The sequence below is a fragment of the Diuraphis noxia genome, unplaced genomic scaffold (assembly GCF_037042655.1).
Source record: "Diuraphis noxia isolate RWA-SAM2 unplaced genomic scaffold, SU_Dnox_SAM2 contig0002, whole genome shotgun sequence".
NCBI classification, from domain to species: domain Eukaryota; kingdom Metazoa; phylum Arthropoda; class Insecta; order Hemiptera; family Aphididae; genus Diuraphis; species Diuraphis noxia.
Genome location: NW_028301712.1, coordinates 34,976,219 through 35,002,628, shown reverse-complemented (window position 1 = coordinate 35,002,628; position 26,410 = coordinate 34,976,219). Strand labels below are relative to the sequence as shown.

Genomic DNA, 26,410 nt, shown 5'->3' with positions numbered 1-26,410 from the left:
AGATTTGACTTATATAACTTCATAAATTCGAGGAAATCCGATTTTATCACAGTACATATATAGATTTTAAATTTTAATCATAGTAGACTATTTATATACTATATATACTTTATATTTTTGCGTTTAATATTAGTTAAATAATTAAATAAAGGAAAATTTCAGGTTTTTTTAATGGTTAATTTTTTTTCGAAAAATCAAGAACTATTCAAAATCTAAAGAAAAAAGAAATTCACTTTTGTATTAATTTTTTTTTTTATATAACTGCTTTAATGCTTTTTTGCCTGCATCATGTTTAAATAAATAATAATTTTCATAGAAAAAATATCATATAGATTTGTATGTTAATATTGTAAGATTAACACATTTTCATATTTCTAGTATAGGTATATAATAATTGTATGTACATAATATTTGACGTTTTTCATTGTTTTAATTTATTACCCTGTAATACCTCATTATAATATATATACGTTCGATTTACCTTGAGCCGAAGACGACATACACCATTCGACGTGCCGGACCTGAGAACAAAAAATACGAATAACGTATGATCAATATACATTACGTAGATACAATAATTAATAATATTAATATATATTTCATAATATTATTTAAATACCAATTGCCATTTATTTAGGAACATACGAGTATAAAAATATAATATTATGCCGTATATGGATTACGAGAATTTGCAGCGGTGATTGGGGTGAGTGGTGGTGATCCGGTTTTACACGACGATTTCAATCAGACGTTTGACAAATTTACCAATTTTTAAAATCACAATTCTTTTTCAAATAAAACATTTATCGACTTTTAGACACTGTTGTATTACTATCGTACCATCGAAATTGTTTGCATAATAATGTTAGCAGCTGTGTTATTGACGATTACGTATCTACATGTAGGGAATTTGGGAGCATTGTTGGATGAGTCGAGTTTTTATGAATTTGAAATTAACGTACGTACTCTACCTACGGCATATACTATAAATAATAATATTTAATTACAATTTTTGTAGAGTGCGGATACCAATATAAGAAACCCCGATTTGGGTAGTTGTGGTACCTGTTACAATACGCGAAGGAAATACTGGCTTACTCGTATATATTATAATATAGTATATAACTGTCCCAAGTGTGTAGGATAGGGTAATATACTCATATATTATAAGATATCTCGCAAGAATATGACGAACAATTAATAAATAACAGATGTCCGAACGGTGGTGGATTCACTCGGATAATCCTCCGCGTCTGTCTGCAGTAGTGGTCTTGGGATTTGTTTTTTGTGTTTATTATTATTAGTATTTATTTTTATTTTTATTTTTTTTTTTTTGTTAAGGGTCTAAGGACGACTACATATACAGTTTATCCCGAAACGAAATAAAGGATCGGGTATCCTATATGGAATTCATTAGGTTGTATAATAATATAATATATATTATACAAAATATCACTCTTCGCTTTGTTTTGTTATTTTTTTAATTAAATATTAATTTTTAACTTAAATTTATTACGGGCTGTTATGTATAGATAAAAAATAATTAAGGTTTATTTAAACGACTACAACAAATATTTTAACATGTTTATGTATTAATATCTTTGAAAATATTTCCGCCATTAGAACGCAATACTAGACACTAGTCATAATAAGGTGTATTTACCATTTGTTATACAAAAAAAAAAAAATCTTCTTACAAATAAATCACCTATTAATAATAATTATAATATACCTACAAGCATGACTAATATAGGAGATATAATATGGATCCAATATAAAAAGTTGATTGTTTGCAGTTAGTTCTGGGATCTAAAATTAAATAGTCAGTGACTATATACAGTGTCTATTCAATCGAGATAAAATTAAAAGAAGAGAATCATTATAAGTAAAGCATCAGCAGCTGCCAGCTATACAAACGATAATGTGTGCAAGCGATAAAACGCAATTTATTCAAAAATTTAAAAATATGTTATGAAACATTCGCATAAAATGTTTGTGCTTAGCACAATTATTGTGCACACATTGTACAATAATATTAATAAATGTACCCACATTGAATATCATTTATTAACGGAATAATAATACACTGCAAATAGACTGTTATTGAGTGATCATATAAAACACGGAAGTGTATTTACGAGTATTGTATATATTCACCACACGACACCTTTTAATTTATTGACCATAAAAACCACGTGCCTACTTACTATTTTCGTTTAATCCATTATCGTGTGTTATTATTTATTATTGGTACATCTATAAGTAAGTACTTTATGTATAACTGTATAGGTATATCTACAAATAGGTAATAAACGTTCTTAACGAATATTTCAATGGTGTGATGAGTGGGGGTGGGTGGGATGCCTTTGTTATATTATTTTTGTTACGCGTACAATTCGGGAAGATTCACACGTTACAATATCTTTTATTTTATCTATTATATAACTTATAAAAAAGTCGTATAATATTACACCGCACATATCACATTATGGCCATCGAGAGAGTTTTAAAACACACGTTTTACAGGTAGGTATTAAAAATTTTTAAATCAAGTGTTCCAGACGACACGTTTTATTGCGTGGATATAATTCACTGGCGTGGGTTTTCGCTGGCAGATGAGAGTATAACATTATAAAATACATAGAACGCAGGACATCGAAACCACAAAAATATGTTATACGTATTACGTATATTATATACCTGTTGCGTATTATCGTTATTATAATATACAATCTTATAATATCACTCTAAGCACGATGATAATAATGACACAATAAATCGGAAATGTTTGTTTTGAAAACACTGGCAGTGGCATAGCCGATGTCTCTCCCTTCCCTACCCTAGGTAACTTCAACATTCACACAGGTACATACGACTGTACGGGTGTTGGTGTATATGTAGTAAAGTACCTCGTTAATAAATCAAACATATTTATCGCCACTGTCTCGAGAAGGTATTTATTTTTTTCGCGGACCGAATAAGGCCTATAGATTATTATCATGTACAAGAAACTTTTTTTGAGGTAGATTAATGAATTACGATGTCGACATGCCCCGCTGCAGAAGGTGCACCACCGCACCCCCGCGGACTCCTCATAACCATCACCAGACCGACATGAAGCGCGCGTCTGGCGGGCCTAACCCCAAACGTCCCGCTGAGAGTTATTTTACGGCACGGTACCTACTTAATTTTATTACATGTCCCGCGACGTTTGTTCGTTATGTGTGTACCTACCTGTTTAAATAGCGTCTCCGAAATGCGTAAGTAGGTACACCTACGCCGTTTATTGTTTTTTTTTTCTCCAAATAGTATCAAACTCCGATCCAAACCGCCGACAAAACGCTGCAACAACAGTGTAACAATATATCGCGACTAACGAATTTTCGCGTCAAATAAACGACCACGTTTCGTATTACGCGGCCGTGACGGTGGTATATTATAGTAATGTCATATAGGTATAGTGATTCACGTGACGTATATTATATTATATTATGTGCGTTGTGGGTATAGATCGTGATATTCTCCCAGTGCGGTGTTAAGTGTCTGACGGATTATGGTTTATCGATATTCCTGCGCTGCAGTGAAGTCTGATGAGATAGGTGAGCGCAATACAATATATATGGCGAAAATCGTTTGTGTGTCAAATGATAATAAATAATGGGCGATACCTACAAATGCGGCAGTCGTCGACAAGAGCAATGAGATAGTGACATGAATGACGAATACGTTCCATTATTGTTGCCGGTTATAATATATATATATATATATATTATGGTATGGTATTATATTATATTGTACATTGATATTATGCCTATATAGCGCGTTGACGCGGCATTCGTCCATTGATTCGCGGTTGTCGGAGAAATCGCAAAAGAAAAAAAAGTGAACGTAACGGGATGCACAAACGCGGACAGATTTGCAGAAATGTTCGAAGAGAAAAAAAATACCAGAATACATTATATTATTATTATATTGTTTAGTTTGCAGGTGTAGAAGACAACGATGGCGTGATGGACGCCGCTTGACAGCTGACAGGGCGGGTAAATATATTATATATTCATTACTCACCGTAATAATAGTCGTGAAATATTATAGCATTTTACTTTATGCGCTTACTTCAGCAGAATACTCTACACAATTTTATTTTATTTGCTCGTCCTTACGACTTCAAAATTAAAAATAGCTCAAATTTACCCTCAAATTCAGTGATCCAGTGGCATAATAAATAATAATTGTACCATATCACGGTAAGATTATATAACATGTCTATTTTGGCTTTATACTTAAGATACCTCTTGTGCACCTCATAACTATTGGCCGAGTGCTACTCATTTTGGTTTACCCTTTTTAAGCCAAAAGTCGTCGTATTACAGGTATTTGATTCCTTGCGGGCTTATTAACCAATGATATCAATATTCATCTTCTTTCTATCTCGAATTTGCTTTAAAATTTCTTCTCGTTCATCTCATCCTATGGTCCTTTTATCATCCCACACGCCATCATTAATACTATATGGCTAATGAGCATTTAAGACGACTGATGTGGTTTGCCAATGTCCAATGCAGATTTTGAATTTAACAATTTATTAATCGAATTTCTATACTTTAGTTCATTTTAATTGAATATTATCAGTTACTATATCGTAATGAATTTGTTATAATATCAAATGTGTAATATTTTTTGTTAAAAAGACCCAGTCCTCGCGAGTGTACCTATAGTTAAAATATAAAATGTCATGAAATCCTACACGATAAGGAAGTATGTTTGTCATAATAGTATAGTGAAACATTTTTAAACTACCTTCAGGGCTAAGAGATCACCATTTTTTTTCGTTTCTAGTAATATCTCTCCATACCCGGAGATTCGTCTTTTATCTTGATATACGTCTGTATAAATATATAATCTTTGATTTGATAATTTATCAGTATTATTCAAACGTGCGTTTGTTCGCGTCAATCATTGTAATTTATGTATTATGGGTATTAATTTGAGGTTCCGAATAATGTTGATTTCAATAAAGAACATGACATATTAACACTGTGTAGATTGTTGTAGATAATGGATATATAGATAACATATTATAATATTATGATTTGTATATCGGACAAGGAATATTTTGATGAGGATATAAGGATATATACAGACGATCACAGCGGCCGTGGAGGCGCTCGTCGTGAGAACCAGACGGACTCCCGCGGTTTTAATTTTATGATAGTTGCACGTCGTTTCTCGTGTTGATATCACACACACTCACACACTCTATCTCTCTCGCGTCGATACACCATAACTCGTGCGCACCAGACGGCATCATGAACATAAAATACACACAGGATATATACGTATATATAGACGCACATATATTTTAATATAAATTTATACGCCAGTGTGCAGTGTTTACGATATAGGTAGCCTTTATAGTGTTGTTTTAAATCACGACACCGGTGACAAGGATAAGTGGTCATCAAGATTGCGGGCGCCCAGTGCGCGTGTGTGGCAGCCGAGTCGATTTATCACGTCGCGTATACTCATACCCGGTGTACTTATATATATATATATATATGTGTGTATGTATAAGTATATATACTGTATGTGTGTGTTTGTAAGTATATGTGTGTGTGTATGTGACTGTGTGTGTGTGGCCAGTTCAGGGGGGAAAAGAAAGAAAAAAACATTTTATATGATATTAACACCTGCAAGCATACTCACCCCTATTTTTTTTGTATTAAGGAATTTATTCAAAATCTGATTTTTATAATTTATAAGCATAATACTTGAGGACCATGTTCTCAATTATATATATTTTTTATACCATTTAAAAAGTGGAAATATATTAATTTTAAAAAAAAAAATAAAAAAAATAGATAATTTTTCCTTTAAATTATCTAGTTTATCTAGTTTATCATTTTTTTTTTTTTAATGTTGATCTAGAGTAGATAAGTATTTAAATACTAATTTGAATCAGTAGTTTCTACTGCTATAATATTTTTTTCAATGCTATAAAATATAGGTATATATCGCATGTAATATTGGATCTAGTATTTATTGTACTAGGAAAATATTTATAAATTATAAAATGTAGATAAATTAATAATAATAATTAACATTTCGAAATCATTAAAGCCCATTTTTCTCCAAACCTATTATACCACGGACGTAGTACCCTTAGCCCACAAAGTTAAATAACTCATAAATTGCTTCAAATTTCCATTTGGATATATAAATGTTTTCAGAATGATATCTGATTTACAATTTCAAAATATAATATAATATTATAATAAATTTTAAAACTTGTAAGTATTATTACTAATAATATTTTAAAATAACTATAATTGTTTTAAGTTTAAATATTCTGTTTCGTCTGAATTTGAACTTAAAAAAAAATTGTTCCTATGTACCTTTAATATTTTTGAATTCTTATATATACAGCTTATATGAAACTTAAATAAAATGTTCAAAATATTTGATCAAACACAAATGTTTGCATATGATTTTAAAAAAAATCGAACATTTGAAATTTCCATAAAAAGCTAAAATATAAGCGTCAAAAGATTTAAAAAATATATAATGTTTAGTAAATGCTTGTATACATATATTTCATATTTAGTATTAGTATCTTAGTTATTCGCTTTTGAGTAACACCAAACAAACAATCATTTTTTTCACGACTCTTTTGGAAAATAATTTATACTTCGATCTCTCATAAGGAGTAAGGGCCAATTAGATTCAATGTTCTATCAGAATCCAACATCAAAGTTGAACATAATTTTTTCAACTATTTTTTATGTATACCTAACCTATATAAAAAAAATACATTGTAAAATCAATGCAATTACCACTTCACTCAGAACATAAGAAAATGATTCAAATTTGAAAAATAAAGTCACCACAAGATGATACTCTTTAAATGGTATAAAATGTTTAAGTATTTAAGAATATGGTACTTCAGTGTACTTAAATATTCAAAATTTGAAAAAATGCACTGTTGTAGAAAAAAAAAATTGGAGGGAATTGATGAATGTGTACTATCATACTGTAAAATAATAATATCTACTTAATTTTTCACAGCTAAGAGGTTTGTATATTTAATTATTACGGCATATTTATTTATTTATATATAAATTATTATATAATAATATTCATTAAATTTTTTTTTTTTGTTCGCATATTGAATGTGCGCATTACACGTATGACAGACAACGAAGAGGGGAAAAAAGACACATTTCAGAAAAAGAGCCAGATCTTGCTGGCGGATTATACACGTATGTATGATTTACACACGTATATATACTATGTATATGCGTACACTGGTGTCGGATTAAACGGACCATGTGTAGGACCCCAAGAGTCGGGTCGGATTACCCACACGTGTTGTTCGTGCGAGTGTGTCTGGAACGCGATTTATCCAAAATGACTTCAATATTATATTATTTACAGTAGAGTAGGTACCTATATAATATGGACCTTTACATATATCTGATCCTTGCGTGGGCGTGTAATGTGTAAACACCAACGGTTATATCGCGCAACGATGTTATTACAATATCGTTGTCATCAATTCAGAGGCAAAATTATATTATTATTATTATTTTTTTTTTAGATAACCAGTTTTCCTGTTTTTGTTTATTTTTTTATTTTGTCTTTATTCCAATCTCAATATTCGTTTACAACTGGTTTAAATACGGAGACATCACCGTTCCTCGCTGAACACCGACCGAAACTCGTCGAAACATCAGATAAAAGTACGCCGCTATACCGCTGTAGAATTTTCACTTTTAAAATGTATTTATTATTCACATGATATTATATTATTATTCAATGTAAACGGATGATATATTGCTATGTCGTTATTTGTGTTCGAATTTTCGGATTTGAAAACTTTCTAAATGGGTTTTTTTTTTAAATAAAAATATAAAATGCATGGGTATCAAACTATATTATTACTGTAATATGTTGATATTTCAATTATTTGGTTTCCTGCAAATTTTCTTTCTGATAATATTATATTTCATTTTTTTAATATTTAAAACTAAATACAAAAATGTATACTCACATTTTTTGAGGAACAATGATTATAAAAATCTGTTATCCGTCCAGCTATTTTGTCTTTCGGATATTCTTGTAAAACAGCCAACTGAAAAAAAAACAGAAATAAAAATATGTTTTTAAATAATTATAATAATAATATGAACAAAATGAAACTATTTTATACTAATATACATATTGTACGTATTATTCCACATTTAAAAATTATTATTTAATTTCTACATAATATAAATCAACAATATTAAGATCATAGTATAAAGATAGTTAGACGTGATTCCGTACTTATTAAATATTATTTTATGATAGATCGTAATCAAAATTTATAAATTTATAATCCTGATGGCAGTTGTTGTATAAAATCAAAAAGTTACGATAGTTGTATTTGATATAATATGAAGATAAAATTTACATTCTTTTAAAATTGACTAAATAATATATCTAGCAGAAATTATTCCTTGTTTTTTTTTTTCATTTGATGATTTTTATATGTGTTTTATTTAGTATAATATTTCTAAAACAAAAATTAAAAAATAATATTTCTAATTTTATTTTATTTTAGAACAATAATTTAGTTATTAAATAAATAACAAACAAAATATATGACAATGTTATTGCTATTAAATTATATTTTAAAATAATCACAATTATTCATACAATATGCGAGGTAATTATATGAAATATATTTTTTAACGAATATGCAATTCATCAAAATGTTTATGGTTTCTCGTGCTACTATATATTTATTACCACTTGATGGTTTAATGGTGAGATTCAATATGATTTCTCACAGTGCGCACAGCTTGAATTTGTTTTTCTGATACATACAGCTGACAGAATATATTGGACGTTATTAATGAACATCTCTAGTTTAATCTTGAAACAGTAAAATATTAGTGAATTAATGTCACGAGAATTATGTATGTCACATCTGGTTATATAGTCGTATACATATTTTATAAGCGAGGCTTTAAAAATCTTAAAGAATTACACATATCATAACGAATATATTAAATACATATATGTATATATGTAATGTTATTATGAAATATTGTTTTCAGAGAAAAAAACATGTTTATTTTTATTTCATTATAATTTATACGCAATAAAAATTAGTTTGAAGATTTCAACCGTCCAAATTTATTTACGTATAATAAAAATGCGATTTTTTAAACTGATATTCAGTCGTTATGAAATGTAATTATATTTTTCTATCTATTGAGGATCGTGAATTTTAATAGCTAATAAAGTACCTAGCTATATCATTTTTGTTTTTATCCGTCTGTTTTGGACTAGGTATATACGGCAGCGTTGCAGCAAGTTTGAATGAATTATATTTACAATACAATGCTTATACCTATCATAAACCATATTATAGGTAGGACATCTGAACATATTAATATTATATCATGTGAAATGTCACATTGCGTTTTCGAAAATATTTAACCGAATAAACACGCGTAGCCAGAGAAATAATTGAAGAACGTATATTCACGTGTTACGCGTGAGATGGAAATATGAAGTACTACCTATATTATAAAATATTATTCTTCACACGTTACTTCGATGTAACGCATATAGCGTAATCGTAAGGTCAACATTATACCATTGGGCATAAACGAGTATTATGTGGCGGTAATTGACGAAAATTACAAAATGGTCGTTTGGCATATATTTAGAAATTAAATTAGTATACAAGTAGCATCCACAAAAAGCATTTATAGATCATGTATATTGTATATTGTAAACTGGACTTATTTTTGTTCATTCGACGAGAAGAATGTTTTTGGTTCCATATCGTGGACGTGGACTCTTGGACATATTATAAGATACGACGTCACGACAATAATACAAAATGTATATTATTTCACTTTTATTTATTAAAATTTATTTATTTCACTTTTATATTTATCACTGTTGTGCACGATTCTTAAATACCATCAATATGTCGATACATATAGCAGTGGTGCCGTTTGAGGGTATTTTTTTTAACAAGGGCGTCAACATTTAAGTGAACCAATTTTATTCATCGCCAGGATACTTTTTCTTCGTCGTAGTATACTGAATGTATGTTTAATGTGTATGGGGTTGAAGGGTTATTTACTTAATATTGAGCATTTATGTCAAAGTACATCCTGTAGTCTCTCCCCAAATAGTACCCTGGGCATGGTATAACGAACGGATATCGCATCTTAAGTGCAGGCGGCGCGGCGTTTGGTTTTCACTTATGGTGTTCACTGCAGTTTAATAGATATAATACGTCCGTACATCGTCGCCGCGGGCCGTTTGCTTTTCGACGTTTCAATTAACTCGCGTCACACGTTAGAACATGGAGCGTACAGACAGAAAAACGGGCACCCACATCATTATTTTATTATACACATCAAAGTACTATAACAATATCATAATTAAAGCTGTGAATTTATAGAAAATTGCATCATATCTAGATTACTATTATAATACTAATACATAGCTTGCGCAACACTGCGTTTGAATTAGGTACTGAAAAAATCAATTTAAAACAGTTTTATTTTGGGTTTTTGGTCATCATTCATTTTTTTGTCTGTTTATATGACTCTTTAGTTCATGTTTTTAATTTTTTCGATATTTTAATTTTTTTATAATCTCTGTCAATCAAAACTTTTTACATCGGTACATTTTATGAATTGTTGTTCAATTTTCATCGAATTAGTAACCACATTCGTTTTCCATAACGACATGCCCGCTGACACATCATACATGACTATGTCTGCTAGAAAATGCATAATTCAACGTTCTATTCTCTGTAGGGGAGTATACGCGAGTATTATATATTATTCGTGCATTGTGTAGATATACGGCGGTCAGCGTGTTGAATAATAATAATAATAATAATACAAAAATACAAATTCTAAAGACAAATTCGTTTGAAGACTACAATAATAATGATAATAATAATAAAAACAATAACACAATCGGTAAATATTATATTATATAATATTATAATAATACGAATGTCATTTTTTTCTCCCGATTACGAATTCAGACGACGACGACGACGGTATCGGCCCCCGTGTGTGCGTGTCTGACAAACAATAAGGAATTCGGTTCGTTACCCATTCAAGTCCCGTCGAATTTAATATTTAATAAAATTATTGTAGGTATAATGTATAATATTCATCTGTTAATATTAATATTTTTCTATCTTTACGGTAAACCACCCAATGCCGATATCCGTTTTACGTTTTAGGTACTGTGTACACCGCGAAAGTTATAGTATTATTATAGTGCTGCAGACAGATGAAAAACGATAAAAAAAATACACTAGGTTTAGGTATATTTTTACCCGAATCGGTACCCACCGTGTTTGTTCTATAGTCAATTAATACTTATAATACATATGGTAGTATAGTACTACATATTCTACATTTGTCCACACCACTGTGAGACATGTTCAATTTTTAATTATATTTAACGTTTCCTCTTCGTAAAATTTAGTCACAAAAATGAATTTATCGATTAATTATTAAATACCTATCAAGTGTTAGGTGCTTTGAATGAACGATGTGATGATTCGAGGTTAGGTGCTTTAAATATACTATTTACATGTTACTGTGACGAGTATAACGCACTTCAACAATCCAACGTTATTATTAATAATATAGATATTATTTAAATTAAATAAATAATATAATAAAAAAATCATCGGAAGTGTAGTATATGCAAGTAACTTGATAGTACCTAACTGATAACATTGTACTCATAGGAAACGTTAGTACTTTAGTAGTATAATACTAGATGGCCGAGTAGATAGAAGTAGAATAGTGGTAGAATTATTAAAGTAGTAACTAGTAATATGATAAAGGATTCCGTTTAGAATATATTAAAGTCGTTAAAATGTTTTATCAATTAAACAGTTACGAGTAGAGACGATGACGAGTATAGGACTATTATAAATTTAACCTCAATTAATAAGTCGTAAATCGTAATTTTTTGTTGAAAATATTATTAGCTTATTTCAATTAAAATACATGGGTTGAAAATGACAATAATATATATTAATATAATATAATAAATCTAAAATAAGAATATTACGAACATTTTATCGTTGTATAACTGTAAGTTTGTAAGTAAGTAACAATTTTATTTTTTTCGTCATAGTGGGTTATTTAACTATAGTTAAATGGCATTTTGATGAATTTCCTTATAACTTATAACTTATAAGTAATAAATAAATAAAAATAAATGAATATAACAAGTATTAAGTTTGTCGTCCTTGAAATACACCAAAATTTAATTATTTTTGTTAAAATTATAAAATCACTTAACACTATCTGGAATTAAAAATAATGAATTGGCATGTGAGCGCACGACGTTTGCCAAACTATTCAACATTCTAACACTTTAAATAATTTTTGGACCGTATTATGATCACATGACGCTTATATAAATTATTTTGATACAAACATACTAAAATCACTGATTTTAATAATTAATATTTTATGTCAGAGCGATAATATAATTATAGATTGTAATTTAAGAGGGATGCATAAGACTGTAACACATTCAGAATTCTCGTTGAGCAAAATGTATTAAATTGTATCAAATCGGACGAACAACAAACTAAAAAAAAATTTGACACGGACTATTATCCAATATTTCTATATACTATAGCACACACACATATATATAATATATGTATATAGTACTACATAAAATGAGACATTCCATTTGAAATAATGTCGAAGTGGACATCGCGGTACATCAATACAATGTCGTATAGGTATATAATATAACTACACAATACAGTTATAATCCGACCGTTGAAAGTCATACATATACGAGCTACGTGACGTACGTGACGTCTCATCGTTTTTTTTAAAATTAACAATAGGTACACGCTATACAAGGATCAATATTTAAATCGAGGACACTATATTGTCGTTTGAAAATAAACTATATAGTGTAACCCATAGCAGCAACGCACCATAAATGTGTACATTATTGTATTTGCGCACAACTCGGATACGCTCGTTACCCCCTGCAGCCGACCACTATATATTTGGAGAATAATATAAATATATTATATCCTATAGCATTAATGTAAGTACCCCATATTTGTTAACACGATATATCGTAAGTGAAGTGTTTTCTGATATAATATAGTCTTGCTAGGTCATTCACCCTGTTTGCTTATAATAGTGTTCAATAAAAGTGTTCCAGTCGTGCTTATGTACGTATATATACAATATAGAGTGTATTGTAATTGCTGCATATTATTTATAAGGGAAGGTAGTCCCAACGCTTTAGATCCTTTTACTAGGTTTCTGCAATTGAATTAGGTTGAAAACAGATTGGGTGTATAACGTTAAAAAAAAGATTGAATTTTAAAATATCAAAACATCGTACCGTTAAAACATACATACGTGGTTAAAAAAGATACTCAAAACCATCACTGATTTAATGATAAATTTATCATTAAAAACTCGTGTGATTTATTTAAAAATTCGTGTTTGTACGAACAAGAATAAATGTTTTGTTCCCGCGGCAATCAGTTAAATATTTGAAAATATTCAACCCCCCACACGCTGATACACACATGCAGACAATAAAATATTATGTTGGTGTACAATAATAATAATAATAATAATAACAACAACGATTTTGTGCGGTGAAAGAGACTCGAGTAAGTGCATATATGATGCACCCCGTGACGACGAACAAAAACCCGTTTTGCGTCTTGTGGTATACGTTTAAAAATATTGAACATTAATATAAATATAATATAATATCAGTCGAAGGCCATTTTAAAAATGGTATATTACAATATTGTAATTGAAACGAAGATGCTTTAATTGTTGAGCCAAATTTTTAAAAAGGCTAAATACAAAAATATATATATATATATTATAATTGAAACGGACAAAAAGAAGTCATCGGTGGTGCGGATATATTCTCGATAATCCAACGTGGTAAAAACGGCGTTGCATTAAAATAATCACGCATTACTGCAATTTGCAGCCCCGTGTTCGCGATAATTTTTGTAATAATTTAATATTATACAATAATAATTGCTATATTATAATATGCTGACTGTATTGTAATAATAATATTATGATGATATTACGTGTATATTATATATGTAATTAAAACGTGGACTTGTGATTGCGTTTGGACGTCGGCCAGCGTCGGGTCGTCGTCGTCCGTTGTTTGTTTGCCTATTAACTTTACTTTTCCAAAACGGCGGCGGCGCACCGGTTGATTTAAGACATCCGCGCGATAGACGGGACACCTTGGCTGATATAGTATATATATATATATATATACACTCACACTCATGTATAGTACGCACACACACACAAATATATATATATATATATATATATATATATATATGTATATGTATGCGTTCACACGTAGTACTCTGCTTACACTTGCATATAATAATACTTAACGAGCACCAAAGGAAGTGTTGTGATTTATATATTATTATTATATAGGCATAGGTATTGTGGTGCGTTGTTATATATATATATATATATATACATGTCATTGCATGTGCGACGCGGAAGAAGCACACGTGTGCGGAATTCCTGTTATATACAGAGTGACGGTGGTAGTCGACATGGTTGTCATCCGTCGCCTTCGCCGTATGACATACATAAGACACTAGTATAAGTCACATTAGCACACTATTCGCACAGTAGCGAACCTAGTAGATATTTAATGGGGTGGAGGGTGGGAATGTGGATTTAAAAATAAATAAATACTGTAAAATATTTCGTTGATAAATAGTTATTTTATTGATTATTATTTATCTACTATAATAGGAATATACAATATGTGCGGGATGTGTAATTCTATTGTCGGCATAAACATCTAGCTTATAATGGTATTTAGAACTAGGATTTATTTGCAATAATTAATTATTCTTATCAGTTTATTAGGTAGTATATTACAATATTGTTAATTTAATGTTGGGATAGGTGTTGGATCTTATCCAAATATCACCTCTCTTCCTCATCGTATCGGCTACAAGATATTCGTCGCGAGGATTATTGGCAGAAGGATTCTCAGGCCGCTTTCTCGACTGATGTCACTCGTACGAAATTTCGATCCGAGTTTTTTTAAATTTTATTATCGAATCCTGAATGAAAAAGTTAAGCATACAGGTCCGAGTCACACGACCGGAAATGACCAGTGCACATTCATTAAAATATATGCGTCCAGTACTGGTCTTAAAATAATATAATATTATTATAAACATATTGTTAAAAATGAGTATAATATTATTGTCACGTGGAAAAGACACATTCTGGAGAAAATGACGTATACGATACACGTTTCGTTATTATTATTATTACTATTTTTATTGTTAGGTATTATAAAGTCAAATATGGTTTGAATTTTAAAATAAAAAGACATAATATTGTGTTATATTTGCATAATATATTATTGTTGTGGTCGGTAGATGTCAAAACTCTGATTTTTTTTATCTTTTACTTAGTTTTTATCTAATGGTTCCTCCTGTAGTCTTAAAAAACTACTACTTCATTAACTGATTTTTTTATATCGTTAACTATTTTTGTTTTCAAAGCCAAATTGTCCAATAGAATGTATAAATGCTCAGTCCAGAATTAAATTAATGATAAAATTAACATGACGATTTAACCGGAAGTAATGGTCAAATTAATTTAATACGTTTTAAAATAACTTTTCTTCGTTCCGTAAATGTGTTTACTAAATACATTTAAATTAAAATATAAATTTACATTCAATATAAATGATAAATTATAATGATAGTATCAACTATCAACAATAAATTAAAATAAATTGCAACCTATCTCAATGAATTAAATATCGCTTAATTAAAGTTTAACACTAATTTAGATAACAAAAGTACCTAGTTGTTATGTTTACAACCATGGATTAATCCCACATAACCTTTTCATAAAAACAATAAAAATGCAAATTAATATTTGTAGCAATTTAATTAGTAATTTATATTAGTTTATTTATTAAAATGTAGATTTTGGCGAGAAATGAACAGTGCAATTATTTAAAAAAATATAAATACACCCAACTGGTGAATAAAAAACACTAGCTTTTCAATCTTTTTTTAGAATTATATTTAAATTATGTGTTCTTATAATAATAAATAGTGTTAGAAATTATGATTGGTAATACCATGTGATGCTCATTAACAGATTGCGTTGACGTTCATTAGAGGGTGAAAGAAATTACCCTACTCAAAATCTCGTTTAAAAATAATTATTATGGTTCGGGGCTTTTATAGGTAGGTACTGTTTAAAGTTTTTATAGATTTAAATTATAATAAAAATATAATTTAAAGTGACGAGTGCATTAATTTGTTAATGAATGTGAAATACAAACTCGATAGCATGAAATGTGTCGAAAAATAATAGTTATGTTACGAAAGTCGTCTGTGCACTTATTTTTATGAAAATATAGTTTGTTCAAACCATCATTGTTCAGATTGATTACGGCGAAATGAGTTTCAAGATAAGATTAAAATTTAAAATATTTAAATAATAATAAAATAAATGTACTACATGGCCTACGACCTTTACTGATGAAATGAAAATATGTATAGTAATGTTGTATGAGAGCAAAAAACGTTAACGTAGACAGTCTGATCGCATAATAATAATTACTGTAATGGCCGAAACATAACGCGTATATACGCCGATGTTGTATTTTTATAGATTTCCATTCGTTCGGGGAGGATAATATTATTGCATAATATTGTTTCGTCCTCATATACCATAACATTATACAAGAAAAACGTGCCAATGTTTTTTCAGCCTCCGCCACACATTTCACATTCCCACGTGCAGAACCGCGGACATGTGTGAGCGTTGAAATACGCACATAAAGTGGGTATATGCATAATGATACTTAGGATAATTTATGTAGTCATCTCTTTAAAATACCGGCAGCGACCCTGTAGGAACCGGGACAATCGGCCACGAATCCCTGCACGTGGAAAGTCTACCTCGAATGCGTATTGGACAGTGTGTCTGCGGGTTTTGGGTGGATGTAGTCGTATACGATATTATGATCATACAGCAAGTACTTATATGACTATATTATATAGGTACATTTTGTCACTGGAAATGTGGTTTAAGGGATTACACCGAGCACAAAACGTATACGAACAAAAAAGATATTAGGAAATTTACATAACAATATGGCGCGCATATTATATATTGTATATACATATTATACCCAGGCTACGTGCGTCAGCATTCAATTTGATTGTGTACGTGTAAAGGAGAAAAAAAAAACTTAATCATAAAAATTATAATAACTTAGGTACAACACATATCTGTCATTCGGTAAAGAAAGGACAACGTGTGTCCTCAACGTATACCTATAAGTATATATAATATCATTATTTAGAATAATATTATACATATACAGGTATATAGCTTCTATATAGGTTAGGTATACCTACCACTCGTAAATTGTAAAAAGTGTAAAATGTCAGACAACTTAAAAAATGTGTTTAATTTGAGTACAAAAGTATTCATGTTGCATAATATATATATTTCTAGTCTATATTAAGATAGAGAAATCTCAATTTAGTTATTTTTCTATTCTTATTATTTTGTCCAATAAAACTTTAGTTGTATTATTAAAGATTCATAAAGTTATAATAGCTTATAAATAGTAACAAAGATAATACCTTTAGTTAACTATGATTGTTTTAATTAATAATTTACACCATCACATTAATATATTAGATAATTCAATTTTAATTAAACTCTTTACCTACTAAAGACTGAATTCGGTTACCTTTTGTATTAAACAAATTAATAAACAAAGAATGCGTACTATCAATAGTATCAGTTATCGATCATATATATACGATATACCATGCGTGTATCTACATTAAATATAATTTTATTTTTGGAGAGAAATTATAATTATTGGAATCTTATGAATCATTGTACAACAATAAAAAACATCACAATATTTACATGTTGAAATATTATCCCCGAAAATCATTTAATAATAATTGTTTTTAACTTGTATAGTTGTTGAAGTATACGTGTAAAAGAATTACAAACGTCTTTCTAAAATAGTTAAAGTCGATTTTTTAAGTGGCATATATATATTCTCTGAAGTACCTACCTATACATACATATATCGTCATTATACACACCGGTCATAACGTTACTTTAGAGTGTTTTCCCAACCTAGGTGGTTGTAATATGCAAATGCTGAATGCTAATGCGGTTTTAATGGATTTTTTAATGTGAGGTGAGATAATTGTCGCCTTATGTGGTATCAATATGTAAATTTCACTCGTTACGTTTGGCAGCTGTTTTGACAATCTCACACCTCCGACCGATCTCATGACGTTAATAAATAGCCGTTTAATTTTTATCTTCATCCATGCTAGGTCATTGGATATATCCGACTTCAGGATATTTTAATATTATATATTTAGTTCCTATTATATTTAGTATACTGTATATATAATAATAAACATTAGGTAGGTAGGTGTAGGTATATCTAGTATAAGTACGCAAGTATACCTATAGCCTATAGGTATTATATCGTCGCGGTACTTTAGGATAGAGTACATTTTTTTCCAACACGATTATATTGTACATATCAATAAATCGGAAAATATTTCCTTCTCATAAAATATAATACATAATAAAATAATGTTTTATATTTTGTCTGTATCTCAGAAAACTGCAATGAATTATAGCTATATTATAATATTTTGAAGAAGATATAGTATATTAAGTTCCCTCCCCTTTCCCACTTTGGAAGATTTACTCAAAACCTACTTTGTCCACGACAATGTCATATAAAATTGAATACATTATGAAGCCTTCAATAATATTATAAGTATAACCATATACAATAAATACTGCAAATGTACGTATTATATTTATGTTCGCATTGGTCATAATCATGCATTCATTTTAATCGTATATTGACAACAGGTCAAGAGATATTCACTCATCGTCCCAAGAATATTAACATTTTCCGCGTAATTATACCAAACATTATTATTGCTATGTATAAAATATTAAATTATCATATACCTAGGTAGTAATTTAATCTGCTTCAGCTGCAGCCGATAATATGTGTGATATACTTGTTGATTCATTAAACTGTTAACACGTTAACATTATTTTGAAAAGTATTTACGTTATTACATAATTTGATGTCATAATGAAAAAAATTTTTTATTTTATTCAATGAAAAAAATATTTTTGGTTTAGTTTTTTAGAAGAATAGGCATTTTATTGGCATTTTTGATAAATAAAAATATCAACATCAATATAATATACATATATATATAATAGCATACCAGCTAGTTAATAGTTCTATAAATATATTTTATATTTTCACGAGTATAATATGATTCAGCCATACAGAAGAAACCCTTAAGAAAATGTTGATAGTTTAAACTGCTCATCTAAACTTTAAATATTTATAAATTATAACTAATTAACTACTCAATCGGGAATTATGTATTAATTTTACAATATTTTTTCTTTTTATTTTTGTGTATATCAATCATATTTTGGAGCATCACAAATATTTATTAAAATAAGAATATTATTCTTAACTTTTAGCTAGTTTTTTGAGAAAAAATTTGCCATAGAATCTAGTGTAGATGATACTTTGTGGGAAGGGAGGAAGAATGAAATGTAAGTAAATGTAAATGTAAGTACTTTTAAAAATAAACGAATGAGAATTTTACGAAAAATGAGATTTGACAAAGATTTTGGTTTTTTGTTGCAATTAAAAATATTTTGTACCTAGTTAATATCTTATACATTTTTAATTTTAATAGCTAAGGGTCGAAAATTAAATTATGTTTAAAGTATAACATAATGCAATATATTATATTATTGCATGAGCCTATACAAATATCACAGTGATAAGACGTGATATAGTTTAAAAATAATAACCTATTATAGGTACAACAATCACGATATAAACATCACACAAATAGTTAATTATTGGTAAAACATAAAAAAAGGTTCCTCATAAGTAGTTCTGACAGAAACATAAAAATTTAAAAAACAGCATGTAGGTATTCACAATCGGTTTTTATACATATTTCAAGTTTAAATTTTGACAAAATTGAAAATTTAAACGAAAATAATGATTTTAGTTAGGCATTTTATTGTAATTAAAAAATAAATATTATTTGTATTGGGCTTTTCACTATTACATAAAATAATTATATACCTAATAAATAACTATACACCTTGACATTTTCAATATATTTAGATATTTAGATTCAGTTATCACTAACATATTATTTCAAACGTTCTACAGTTGGTATTGACTTATACGTTAATAACAGCTATAGTAATATTATTATAATCTTTATAGGTATAAAGGTCGATTGAGGTTGATTATAATATTATATTAAGCGTGTTCGATAATTGAAACGGTTTGACCATGTGCGTTTTACGAGCGTCATAAAAATTAAAATGGTCCTACTTTCCGCGTTGTCATCTGATCCGTTCACGTGTGGGATGTGTTTTAGACTTCTGTGTCGTTTACTACGTAAATAATGCATTCGTTTTAAACTAGAGTCCACGATGATTCGTTGTTAATGATCAAACCGGTTAAATATTAAGCTTTTTATCGGAATACTTTTACCTATATATATCGTCTATTTTTCAGTCTGTTATTATTTTAACGCAAATGGCACGTCCGTTCAGCTGTTATACTGCAACGGTTCAGCCTTAGATCCTGAAGCTGGAATCATTTTTAAGGCTAAGTTCACAAAGTCCTAACTCTGTAAAATGGGAAATAAAATGATTTTTTTTAGTCAATTTGGTTATTTTTGGACCAAATTAGATGTAAATTTGGATCTATTGGACTCAGCCTTAATACGTTTAACGGAAAATACATCATTATGATATACTTTTACACGACTTATACCTACCACTACCACTGTTCTATCTTATATTAATATTATATTATGTATTTGTGTATATAGGTGTGCCACATTTTAATTGGTCGGTGACGAACGCGGACGTATTGCCGTTAAAGTACATAAAGGAGGGACCGAATTTTCCGCTATATTATTATTATAATAAAAAATATTCGAAACCAACATTTTTTTTTATACCGTACAAAATTCTTGATGGTTTTCAATTTTTATGTTCCGATGTAATAAAACAGCATGGCGAGGGTAATAAAACTCCTGGCTAGGATTCGTACGTGCCGCACACGATACGTCAAACGTAGTAATATCGTGTATTTGATCATCTAGTCCTTATAGATATATAAGTGCACGCGATTTTATTTGTCCTAGGTGCACATTATAATATCATTATGCTGACGGTTGTTTGGACATAATTGCACAGTGCACTTCTATTCAAAGCTGTATTATAATAAGTTTATAAAAATTTGTTTGGACTTATGAATAATAATAATAATAATCGTGTGTATAAGCGACTAAAAGCGATTAGAATGGGTAGAGTATAACTACATTAGTGAAATATGAGGGTGGTGGAGTGGCTCGAAAACTATATTGACTAAAAAACAATTCATCGTCTCCTACGAATATCGCTTATGTTAACGGAAGTCGGGAACCACTTGTTATGATTGCAGGGATTAAAATTATTTTGTGTATAACATTAAACCCGATGTGACCGGTGAAATTTACTCCCAGCGATTTTTACGGCGGCGGCGGCGGCGGGGGGGGGGGGTAATATTCACCGGGAAAATTATTTCTTAATCTAGCTGGCGATTATAACTCCCTTTAAATCACAAAAATTAGAAACGTTAAATAAAAAATATCTTATTATTATTAAGTTTAATACATAGATAAATTCTTTTAGTTTCTTTAGAGGACGCTATATACTCGCGTGTGTTGTATCCGTCTTATAAGTGCGCAACATAGAAAATTTACGTTCAGCAGATCACGTTTAGCTCCGTTAGTTTAAAAATTGAAGAGAACTGACCTCTTAAAAATGTTAAGGTAAGAACTAAGAATATTATCTGTGTTCGTATGTTGGGTTTTTACGATAGTTAAATTTTTTAACAAGTTTTGCATATATATATATATATATATATATATATATATATATATATATATATTATAGCGTAAATTAAAAATGCTCATAACAAACTTATAACTATCGTGAAAACCTAACATACAAACACAGATAATGTTTTTACCTTTACATTTTATAAGAGGACAATTATTCACTTTAATTTTAAAACTACAGAGTTTAACGTAATCCGCTGATTGTCAATTTGTTATGTTACGCGGTTGTAAGACGGAGACATCACATGCGGTTTTGGCATCCTCTTAAGAATTAAACTATTTTACCAAAATTCAAATGGAGGATTTTTAACGAAAATGTTAAAAACTTTAAGTAAATACGTAAAAAAACTATATTTTCGATTATCAAAACTTGAAAATGAAAAAGTTTTTAATCTCTGTAATAATTCAAAAAGTATTTTATGAAAAATACATAAAAAAATGTTTGTTAATTGCCACTTATTATCTAGGACTTTAAGATACAGGAATAGATATATATTCCACTGATTTTATATATTTATAGTTGTACCTATTACTACTATTTAATTTACTTGTTTGTACCTATTACCTACTTTTAAATCAAATAAAATGAAAAATAAAGCATATTTACATTTTTTTTTGTAATATGTTATAAAATTTTAACATAATTTTTTGTTTTTTTCATGTGAAGCAATTATTTAAATCTTTTTTCACTTTAAAAAAAAAAAAAGTTAAATAATTAACAAATTTCCTCCTATATTATATATGAGAATCTGTGCGAATATCGGGGGAGTGTAATTGGTGGAATGCCTCCCTTGGGCTTTTTGGCACCACTATACATTATCACAATATTGGCTACAATACCATTAATTATAAATATTTAAATATTTATAAAGGTATTAGCTGCTGATTAATTTTTAGTTTCTGTAATATTATTTTTTTTTTCGTGAAATTTCGGGACGATAAGTGCTTGATGCCCCGTAGAGTATTACTATAAGATCTGATAGCACGATTAAATATATTACTATTTAGTATTTATAGCCGTGTCTGATAGTCATAATTATTGTTTTTTACGCGTAGTAAAAAGCAGAAATCGAAAACTTACTGGATTAATGTCTTGATATATTATGTATTATAATTGTAATATTTTACCCTTGCAACGAAAACAATAAAAATCGAAACGATTCTTTATTCGAACTTCATAAATGCTCAATATGTTCTAGATGGGTATGTATTCAAATGTATAATACATATTATACTTATTAAAGTATAACTTCAAATAAGTATACACTTTGCATTGCGATCAAAATAATATTTTTCGCTCGCATTAATCGTAAAACGTGTGTAATGTGTGTACTATACGCATACGCATAATGCAGGCCTGGAAAATATAATAATACTTTTATGCTTGGTGAACATATTATTATATATTTTATATTATCAAATTACTATAAATCCTTAATCAGCGAATTTTATATTGTTCCACCTTATTTTACACGGCAGTCATTCTGACCGCGAGCCTGATGTTAAGATGAAATTCATAAATAGAATAATAACAACAATATTGTGTGCAAAACAAAACGAATAAAAATATATAATGCAAACTCGCACTATACACCTGTCGCCGGGGCGTTATATTTATTTTTTGCGCGTCTTTCTCGCGGACACGCATGCGTGAACAAAAACGTTTGGCCGGCGGAGAATATATTATTGTTCTATAATGAGTTATATGACCTATACAATACTGAGTAGGTACAATACAACAATAATTAATATTTACAATAAAAATAAAAACGAGGTCTTTTGATGTTACAGTAGTATATATACAGAGTGATGCTCCACGTTGTAAATTTTTCAATCAAATGTCATATTTGTATAAAATTTTAAATAATATGGCATACTAAAGCTATTTATAACACTATCTGTGTACATTTTTTGAAAACATTCAACTGTGTAACTGCAGTAATATGTTCGTTAAAAAATATTGAATATTTGAACCAAAAGTTTATATTTTATAAGAATTTTATGCTTGTAGATGAAGTGGACCAATGGTTAAAGTTTCAAACATTTATATAGTATACCTACAAATTGTATTAATCTAACCTGTAAATTATTAAAAAATACTAAATAGACCTTTGGTACATAATAGTTTGATAGGATATTTCGTAAACTTATTTAAGATCAAATAGTTAGGTATATTGAAAAATATTTTTTCAAGAATTTGCAAAATTGTTAAAATTCACAGTGATAAACAAAAGTAATTTTTGATTTGCTACATTTATAATAGTATATCTACAGTCTGATAGTTTTTTTTTTTAAATACAAAATTTTATTTAGAAACTTTTAGCACGTCCTTGCTTTAAAAAGACTATACTTCTGATTTCGTATGCTACATTTGATAATATTCAAAATTATACGCACGTATAATATAATTCGTGTGTGTGTAAGTATACGAGAATGAAAAATACAAAACGCATTTGGTAAAAAATAAATATCATAATGCCGTCAGTGGTACGCGATGTATATGTTATAGGTATAATAATAATATCTGACGGACGAAATAATTTATGAAAGCAGACGTGTCTTGGCAAAACTTATATATTCGTTCATATTATACAGTCGATGTGTAGACGAAACTCACAATGAACAACTGCACAAGATTTGGCTGGTCGTCAAGACGATATACATTATCGTTACGTAGACTCATGCGGTAACCACGGTCGTGGTCACCGTATCACTCTGTATAATTTAACTCATACACATATTAAACCTGTGCGTAATTTAGTGTTTGAGTGCTTGTACCTGCGTACATCATATTGTGTGCTATATACTATGAAGTATTTTTAAGTATAATTTATGATGTATGCACTGCAGCGTAGCAACCTTAGTCCATAATACAATACTTAAACTGGGTGATTCATTTAACGTAAAAACATTCATTATTTCAAAAACTATTAATATTTTTATATTAAAGAGATTTTAACATTACATTATGATATCTCGACAATTATGTACATTAATCTGGAATTATATAGTTGGTAAAGCTCACACTCTTAAATTCGGAGGCCTGATTACAAAATAAAATTTAGCATATTATGTTTTATTATGTTAATATTATCGTTTGAAAGAACGTCAATGAGGGAAAAATTAATACCAGAGGTTGAAAAGAGATTCTTTAGCTGAGATCTTTGGATGGAGAGAGATAGGTGTAAAGTAGGTGTTGGAAGTCACAGTATTCTCCACCACTGTTGGGTAGGAGATTTTGAAAATATTGTTTCACATAATTTTAAGTTATTAAAATAATAAAATTTAAAAAAAAAATAAAAATATTTTTTGCTACCTATTTTTAAATTATATCACGCAAAATGGTGGTCTACAATTTTAATCATCTAATCTTAAAATAATAAAAATTATATTACTAATAAACTATTTGCAGTTCGAAATTTCAAATTTGATTTTGTTATTGATCAGAATTCTCCGAATAATACTCTGTATCGGAGTATGAAAGATGTACCTTATGTTATCAATAAATTATCATACAAAAGGGTAACAAAATGATAACGATAAAAATAGTATAAATTAAATTTTTCCCTAAAAATTTGGGTTGTAACTAGTTAAAATTGTATAGATAAGAGAAATATTTTTACAAACGTTAGTCTTTTCTGAATAAATAAGTGCATAACGTTATAGATGGATCACCCCGTATAATATGTTTATGTCCAAGTGACGTATGTATCGTGTTACGTCTTAAACACGTACACACGCACAAACATATATTATATTTATATAATAATAAACATCTACGAAAGTATAATACAACTCTGTATGTTCCTATATAGCTAGGAATCACAATAACCATGGCGTTGCTTATAATAATATATAATATGAATAGTTGTGTATAAATAATAGGTGTTAGGTACTCACTTGTTCGCAGGCTCTCTTACAGTTCCCGGTCACGCGGCCGCAACACTTGGCTGTCAACAAACAAATATAATATAATATAAGACAATCAACATGGTAGTTTAATATAATATGATAATATTATATCGTGTACAAACACGGTGTCGAGTTCCGCGGAGAGTTTCCACGCGTGTGTGTGTATATAGACCACCGGGCCATGCAGTGAATTTACGATTTATCGTCGTACCCGACGTACCCTATGGCCGTATAGATACATGTCTAGTGACGGACAAATATTATATTGTATTTTTTATGATATTAAAGTCTCGACTCGGAAATCGTGCGTTCGCATATACCTATATAGGTACACGTGCGATAGGCTGGTGTATATCGCCAGAGCAGTCTGTGAGTATTTTTATCCTGAACCGCGACGGGTACACGGTATACACA

At 29.2% G+C, this 26,410-nt stretch overlaps 1 protein-coding gene across 1 annotated transcript in view; it reads right to left on the bottom strand.

Moving 5' to 3' along the window:
* Reck (Reversion-inducing-cysteine-rich protein with kazal motifs) overlaps positions 1 to 26,410 on the bottom strand; it is a 45,656-nt gene that overhangs the window by 16,836 nt on the left and 2,410 nt on the right. The window contains exons 2-4 of the mRNA XM_089219527.1: positions 25,985 to 26,034; positions 8,051 to 8,131; positions 482 to 521 (exon numbers count right to left, since the gene is read on the bottom strand). Of these exons, the coding sequence (XP_089075653.1) occupies positions 482 to 521; positions 8,051 to 8,131; positions 25,985 to 26,034 (171 nt within the window). The remainder of the gene's footprint in view (positions 1 to 481; positions 522 to 8,050; positions 8,132 to 25,984; positions 26,035 to 26,410) is intronic.